This window comes from Amphibalanus amphitrite, unplaced genomic scaffold, assembly GCF_019059575.1.
Source record: "Amphibalanus amphitrite isolate SeventyFive unplaced genomic scaffold, NRLGWU_Aamphi_draft 001588F_arrow, whole genome shotgun sequence".
NCBI classification, from domain to species: domain Eukaryota; kingdom Metazoa; phylum Arthropoda; class Thecostraca; order Balanomorpha; family Balanidae; genus Amphibalanus; species Amphibalanus amphitrite.
The window spans coordinates 99,694-107,977 of NW_024883081.1; the positions used below are offsets into that span (position 1 = coordinate 99,694).

The 8,284-nt window shown below is 49.6% G+C and overlaps 1 protein-coding gene across 1 annotated transcript; it reads left to right on the forward strand.

Annotated features, from left to right (window-relative positions):
• Positions 1 to 390: 390 nt before the first annotated feature.
• Positions 391 to 2,937, forward strand: LOC122374021 (organic cation transporter protein-like). The gene has a single exon (XM_043352527.1). The coding sequence runs from the start codon at positions 449 to 451 to the stop codon at positions 2,108 to 2,110; it is 1,662 nt and encodes a 553-aa protein (XP_043208462.1). The 5' UTR covers positions 391 to 448; the 3' UTR covers positions 2,111 to 2,937.
• Positions 2,938 to 8,284: the final 5,347 nt, after the last annotated feature.

Genomic DNA, 8,284 nt, shown 5'->3' on the forward strand with positions numbered 1-8,284 from the left:
CTCCAAACTCCTTAAATATATAATCACTGAAGCTGCACAGGGGCAAGATTTCCTATGGGCCCACCTACCCTCCAGAAATCTCAGTTATTAAAAAAAACAAAGCTTTGATCCGGAACAGTCTGATATGCTGCTATTCTCATCCTTCGTCAATATTCCTGACTTCCGCACTTCTCCCCCGACGTTACCTCTGAGCATCTACTCTCATTCTCCACCAGTGGCTCTGAGCATATGATCTCATCTATCGACAGTAGCTCTGAGCACAGCAATCTCACCCCTCGCCAGCATCTCTGTGTATCCGCTCTCCCACTCGCCAGTTCGCGGCGCTCTCCCGAGATGTCGCGCCGGCCCGCCGGGCCGGGCCGAGCGCACCCCTGCGGCTCTCGCGCTCACTCGGCTGTGGCCGCCCAGCCGGTGAGGTGTGCGCCGTGTCCCCGCCGCGGCGTCCACCATGGCGGCGCCGCGGCGCATCCAGTTCGAGGAGATCCTGCGGCTGGCCGGCGACGGCGGACTCTGGCAGGTGCTGGTGTTCGTCTGGTCCGTCATCGGCGGCCTGATGACGGGCGCGCACAACGTCAGCAGCGCCTTCGTCGGCGGCGAGCCGGAGCACCGCTGCGCGCTGCCCGGAGAGCTGGCCAACGAGACTGCCAGCGAGGAGCAGCTGCACCTCTGGCTGCCGTACAACAACGCCACCGGCCGGCCGGCCTCCTGTGAGCGCTGGGACGCGGCCGGAGGCAACCGCACGCTGGGCTGCGACGTCGGCTGGGTGTACAGCCGGGAGCGTTTCCACTCGACCATCGTCAGTGAGTGGGACCTGGTCTGCGGCCGCCGCTGGATGATGTCCACCGTCCAGGCCAGCTACATGTTCGGCATCTTCTGCGGCGCCATGATCAGCGGCGTGCTCTCAGACCAGTTCGGACGGAGGCGCGCAGTCTGCTGCAGTGGCGTCCTGTTCGTCATCTCAAGCCTAGCCACGGCCGGGGCTGGCAGCTACGCCGCCTTCGTTACACTGCGCTTCATCACGGCCATGGCGGGATCCGGCGTATTCGGCTGCATGTTCATCCTGACGATGGAGGTGATGGGGCCACGCTGGCGAGCTTTGGTCGGACTCATCTACCAGATTCCGTTCTCTTTTGGGTTCATGTCGCTGTCGGCTGCGGCCTATCTGGTGCGTGACTGGCGTTACTTGCAGCTGGTCATATCGGCACCCTCCGTGCTCATGCTCGGCTTCTGGTGGGTGCTTCCTGAGTCGCCGCGCTGGCTCATCATGCAGGACAGGCTGACGGAGGCGCTTGATGTGCTGCGTGCTGCCGCACGCCGCAACAAGCGTACTCTGCCCTCAGACGAGGAGATGATGAAGATGATGGCCGAGTTCCGCGCCGACGAGGTGAAAGAGTCTGCAGGAGATGACGAGTCCGGCGATCGCTCGGCGCTCCAGAGCTGCGCCAACGGTGTCTGCGAAATGTTCCGATTGGTGCGTACCCCGCGGATGCGGTGCATCAGTTTGGCCAGCTTCTACAACTGGCTGGTGGTGTCGATGATCTACTACGGCGTCACGTTCAACTCTGCCGACCTGAGCAGTAGCCCGTACCTGGCCATCTTCCTGGCCGGCCTGGTGGAGATTCCGGCAGTCCTGATTTCTGTTCCACTCATCAACCGCATCGGTCGCCGCCCCAGTATGGTGGTCACGCACCTGCTGACGGGCGCCGCCATTCTCTGCATCATGGCCGTGCCGCGCTGGCTGGCCTGGCCCAAACTCGTGCTGGGAATGCTGGGCAAGTTCGCCGCCTCTGCTGCGTTCGGCATCATCTACCTGTACACGGCGGAATACTTCCCCACCACTCTGCGCAACGCCGGCTTCGGGTCTTCCAGCACGTGCGCGCGAATCGGTTCGATGGCGGCGCCGTACGTGGTGGACCTGCTGTCGCCAGTGCACTGGACCATCCCCAGCTGCGTGTTCGGCCTGGCGGGCGTGACGGCCGCGCTGGTGGCGCTGCTGCTGCCGGAGACCAACGGACGCCGGCTGCCGGAGACGGTGGCCGACATCGAGCGCGGAGTCTGGGAGCGCGTGACGCCTGCCGCGAACGGAGAGATGGAGACTGTGAAACTGTGATCGCGTGGACGGTTGGAGTCGGTGGATGCACGGGACGTGGACACCACTCTGTTGGTGACATCCCTCGAGTCGTCCCAGATGGTGTCATTGCCAGCAGGTGACTGGCACTCACGAATTCAGAAGAGTTACTAAAGAACACTTTCTGGACCTTGGACCTCGAGGTCCTTGGATGTCTGGGGACTCGAGAACCCAGCCGAAGGCACTGTAGAGTGGAGAATGTGTCGCGTGGACAGGTCAGTCGGAAAGGAGGCGTCTCTGCAGCTTGTTAGATGCTAACTAGCGCTTCATCCGTGCTCCAAGCTATCGCGACACTTGTCTGCTGGAACCAAGCACGCGTACACTGTCAGATTGTCGTAGTATTTAGCGGGGCTCACTCCTGAATTAATGAATTGTCTCTTTCCTGAATGCGGTTAAATGCTTACATATTCAGTTCACCTACGTAAGAAGATGGGGCGAGTTTTTTTATAATACTGTGGGCCGTGGGGGCGTTTTACTGGTCACTCATGTGTGATGCCCGACTCCAACACACTGTTAGACGGAATACCGAATGTCTGCATTCAGATCTCTGTCAATGGGGCCTATCATTTCCGCTACTGATAGGGAGAAGCTATGCGAGTATTAAATACTCGCCCTCCAACTCTTGAAGAGTGCGTTCCAAGGATGATCTGTAGTTGGAGAAGGCTTGACGTGCAGCTCACATTCTAAACAGGGTATGAAGTAATGAAAATAACTGACATGAATGCATGCATGCCATTATGATATGGTAGTCGTTGAGTGCAGCTGAGGTGTTTACTTTTTAAGAAATAAAGTGGCTAGTGGCAAATAAAGCGTTTGAACCTGGTTATTACGAGCGAGCAAAGCGAGGTCTTTTCAATATAACGGAAAAATCTCAGTAACTATGAGCGACCCGACCCAGCCCGGCCCGGCCTGTAACGCTCTTGAGAGGCTCAGCAAGCGCTGGACCGATTGACATGGTCTTTTTTGTTGGGTAGCCCCATTTCTTTTACTCCGTGGTTTACTATTCTTGATGCATTTAAGTGACCGCCGTGGCACGTGCCACGTGAAAAGGCACGAGTGTTCAAGCAGTTCTACAGAAATAGCGCTTTTGGGAGGCTTATATCTCGGTAACTGCTTGGGAGATGGACTTACGGTAATTTTTACAGGGTAGTTGCATTCCTTCTACCAAACATCGGATACTCTCGATGCATGTGGGGCACCCCCAGTGCACGTGTAAAATGCAAGAATACGAGGTGTCAAATTTGTTCCCATTACAACTATTCTGAAAATTTAATTTACTGGGGCGATTTCGCTGAAACTTGGTATAGGCAGGTAGGCACCCATTAAACAATCCATTCCCATGCGTTACGCTTACGGTTAGGGTGCTACTGCACATGCGCACGTGCAGGGGGCGTTTCGAGATCTCGAGAACGCCTGGGTCGATTGCGCTCAAATTTGGTAAGCAATTAGGGACCGGTTGGTAGAGTGCCGTGCAAAAGTCACTTAAGACCCAGCTTGCGCGTGCGCAAGTGCAGGATGCCGCTGCCAGATCTCTGGAACGGCTGAGTCGATTGCCTTTCTCCTTAACCCGCGCCCCGTAGGGCTATCGGCGGATCCTACAACCCGTAGGTGGGGGGGGGGGGGCGTTTCGCCACCCCCCCCTGAGATCTCGGAAATTTGCCGGCCGATTTTCAAAATTCAAAAGGGCGTTCGATAGCCCCACCGGAGAACTACCTTGTGACCAAATTTCATTGGTCTAGGTCAAATCGATGACGTCACAGGTCAGGTTAAAGTTCGAATGTTCACCGATCACAGGCATTTCAAGAAATGTGTTGTGAAATCGAGTAAATTGGTAAGTTATTGAAAACCATCGATGGTACATTGTTCGTCAAACACATGCTTTGCTATCTGAGGTCACTGATACCAGGTCAGGTCACAGAGGTCAGGTCACTGGGGGTCACAATATGGAAAGTGTCGTCAGTCGTGTGATACATGTGTTACGGTCCATTTTACATGACAAATGCGGTTATGTGGGTCAGGCACTCAGGCAGCCTTTGGGGCCAGCTTAGATCATGTTTTGGTGAAGGTCAGGTCAGGGTCAGGTCAAATTAGGTCAAATTTCAAAATTGATATTTTTGCATAAAATGGGTATCGATTCGATGCAACTCGCCATTTGCAACTCGTCATTGCAACTCCTAATTTTTTGGATATATTAGCCAAAAAATCCAAAAAAATTGTGTTTCCAAAAAAGGAATATATAAGATAGTATCTACCGCTTTCCATCTACATACTAAGTTTCAGATTGATATATCTTTTTTGGCCACGTTATAGCAAAAAAAAACTTCAAAAATGATGACGTCAAATTTTCAAGCTCAATTTTTGGCAATTCTAGACCACGTAGGGTAAAACGAAGACCACCATTAGACTCCCCGTGACGAGTTGCATCGAATTGATACCAATTTTATGCAAAAATATCAACTTTGAAATTTGACCCAATTTGACCTGACCTTGACCTGACCTTCACCAGAACGTTACCTAAGCTGGCCTCAAAGGCTGCCTGAGCCACATAATCGCATTTGTCATGTACAATGGACCATAAAACATGTATCACACGACACTTTCATATTGTGACCCCCAGTGACCGGACCTCTGTGACCTGACCTCGTTAGGCGGCACGGGCGGACATCGATAGCAGCGCCTCTATCGGTCACTAGGGAAAGCTGGGCTGTAGGCGACAAAATACCGGCTGAGTTGTCACAAGTTAAAAAGGTTTATAGACATCCGTCTTGTGAAAAAGTTGAACTTTTGCCTTCAAAATTTCTACAGGCAATTTTAGAAGTGCCTTCACATAGATTACAAAACCGTTTGAATTATTTTATTCACTTCAAGCCTTCCCTATTGTTCTTGATGATGCGGGAACTATTTCTAATTAGTGTTTCTAGCTTAGTAAAAGAACATATTGTGCAAACGATGAAAAAAGCATAAATGGAAGATTTTAAATGCAATTTTCTGTAACAAATAATGGTAAATTCTCTAGACATCAAGGAAAAGGTGCATGCTAACTGATAATTTAAAGTTCTTGGGGCCAGTTGGTTTCTTCTTTTCTTACGTTGCCCCAATGGCCGCGAATACACTTGTGATAACGCCTATCGCTGGTACATCCGGCGGGCAAAGTTGTCGATAACCCGATGGCTTAGCACTTTACAGAGTGCAATGGCCTCTGGAGACAGTGCTCAGGGGGTGTGCTACCCCTGAAACGTTATTCTTATCGGGTTATCGGCAACTTTGCCCGCCGGATGCAGGTGTGCCTACGCCCTGCAGCGCCGGGGCGCTCACCTGGAGCACATTGTGGAGCGTCCGTAAAACACACACTGTACTAAAAGTATTCGTAGTGAAGACTTGAAACTTGGTGGATGTTTGCTACATAGGTGTGACCTAAAGTGGCCGAAGTTTGGTGATGATCTGAATAAAACTTCCGAAGGTATTCGAATTTTGGTGATGACCGCTTTTTTTTGTGTCACCCTGTATCAGCGACCTCAGATAGCAAAGTATGTGTTTGACGAACAATGTACCATCGGTGGTTTTCAATAACTTACCAATTTACTCGATTTCACAACACATTTTTTGAAATGCCTGTGAACGGTGAAAATCCTACCTTTGACCTGACCTGTGACGTCATCGGTTTGACCTAGGTCAATGAAATTTGGTCACAAGGTAGTTCCCCAGTGGGGCTATCGAACGCCGTTTGAATTTTGAAAATCAGCCGGTAAATTTCCGAGATCTTAGGGGGGGCCGAAACGCCCTCCCCCCCCTACGGGTGGTAGGGTCCGCCGATAGCCCTACGGGGCGCGGGTTATGGCAATCTAAGAAGAGACTTAGATGAGCAACTTGTTGGCGTTTTACCGGACGGCCAAATAATCCATATCTGTTTCGGAAATGTGCATATGGACAAGTATTTATGCTCTATTGAGACTATTTTAGTTATCATGCTCGCATTCCATGCTTTTCTGTGTCATGATTTTGTTTTTATGCTAAGTATCATGCAACCGTATCTTGCATGCCGTTTTAGAAAACAAATATACTATCAGGAACTGCGTTTCGGAGAATGCCGGTAAAGCGAATCCCGATAAAAGCAGCATGACACCAAAACATTTATCGCAAAATGGAAAATATCGAAGCAGCATGCACCGTCCGGTAGATCGTTTTACTTGAGAACACCTCAATCAAAGCAACTGCTAAAAAAAGTAAAACTATGTTGAGGGTTTTTAACGGTCATTGATTATGTTCTTCTCCCCCACATTTTGTTCGGTAACGCTTTGGACGCCAGCGCACAACTAGACTACACACGTGACTCTGGAACGGTACACGCTATGTTATTAACCCGCGCTATGGTGGGGTCTGTTTATAACGCGACCTGTGGGGGGGGGGCTATTTTTTGCCCCCCTCGTATCTCCGAAACTACCGGACGGATCCGCGAAATTCAAACGGCGTTCGAAAGGCCTGTCAAATTTGTCGAAGGAAACCAAATTTCATTGACCTCGGGGTCACCGATGAGACGTCACAGGTCAGGTCAAAGATGAAATGTTTCACCGTTCACGGGTCATCTAGGGAATGCGCTATAACACCGACGAAAGCGCATTTTGTCGAGAATCAGCGATAGGGCGTCAGTTGCCTAGTACATATGTTGCTATAAGAGGTCACTGACATTACCAGGTCAGGTCACAGGTCAGGTCACCAAGGGTCACAGGTCAGGTCACATGAACCTAACTTTAGGTACTAAGGTTGTGCGATGCATGTTTTATGGCCAATTTTTCATTTCCAACTCAATGGTGTTGGTTATAAGACTATCAGGTAAGGCTTAGGTCACTTTCTGGTGAAGGTCAGGTCAAGGTCAGGTCAAAAAAGGTCAAATTTTAAAGTTGATAGTTCTGCATAAAATGGGTATTGATTCGATGCAGCTCGTCACGGGGAGTCTAATGGTGGTCTTTGTTTTGCGCTGCGGGGTCTACAATTGCTAAAAATTGAGTTTGAAAATTTGACGTCATCAATTTTGAACCGTTTGTTCGCTATAACTTCGCCAAAAAAGGAGGTATCAATCTCAAATTTGGTATGTGGATAGAAGGCGGTAAGGACTATCACATATAATCCAGTTTTTGCGAAATTCAAAAAACGTTTTGGATTTTTCGGCTATTATATTCAAAAAATCTATTTTTTTATTTTTGGGGGTCAAAATCCAAATATTTCAAAAATCCGAGATAACAGTTTTGTAGCCCTGTCAATTCTACAGCTTTTATGTTTTTATCGTTTTTCTGTATTTGCAAAGCTATAGGCCTGACAGTTCTTCCCGCGAAACCTTTTTTTGGGTCGAAAACGGCAGAACATGACGTCACTCTGACGTCATTTCCGGCCAACCTATCATAGCCTTTGGAAAATTTTTTAATCACAATGTGTAAAATTGATGTCCGGGAGGGAACTGAAAGTTTGGTGACGATCGGCGCAGCGGTTCTGGAGATATATCGAAAAGTCTGGAGGGGGGCAAAAAATAGCCCCCCCCCCCCACCAGGGCGCGGGTTAAGAGAAACCACCATGCTATACAATCAGCGAGTGTGTAGACGAGCGCAGCGGATACAGAACACTTTAGGAACATTTCATGCAGGCACGGTGCAGTTCAGCTGTGGTGACATAGACCGTCGTACCAACCTACTTTGCGTCAGCCATGAGACTCAAAAAGTGATAATTGCAATGCACGCCCGACATGCAAGGGTGTCACAAAATAGAATCAAACAATTACAAATTCTAGAACTATTATTAGCAACAAGGTCCTAAAATAAAAACAGTATTTAGTATTATTGGTATAGAACACAGTTAAGATACAACTTTTCGGAATACCTACTTCATTTGGAAGCCAATGTATGTATGATAAGGACGCTCCTTTTTGCCACCCACACTTATTCGTCTTTCATACTGATAATATAATTGCCTATATAGGGAAGATTCACGTTAGGTCATGCCGTCCACTGACCAAATCACAGATCACTGCCGGCTTCTGCCCGCGTACCGTATAAAGTCAACGATACTGGACCCACTCTGCAATTGTCTTGCCTAAGAACTCATCCGACACGGCAATGTTCCCACATAACAGTCAAGATCGTCCATCAAAGTTAAAACGCATGACTA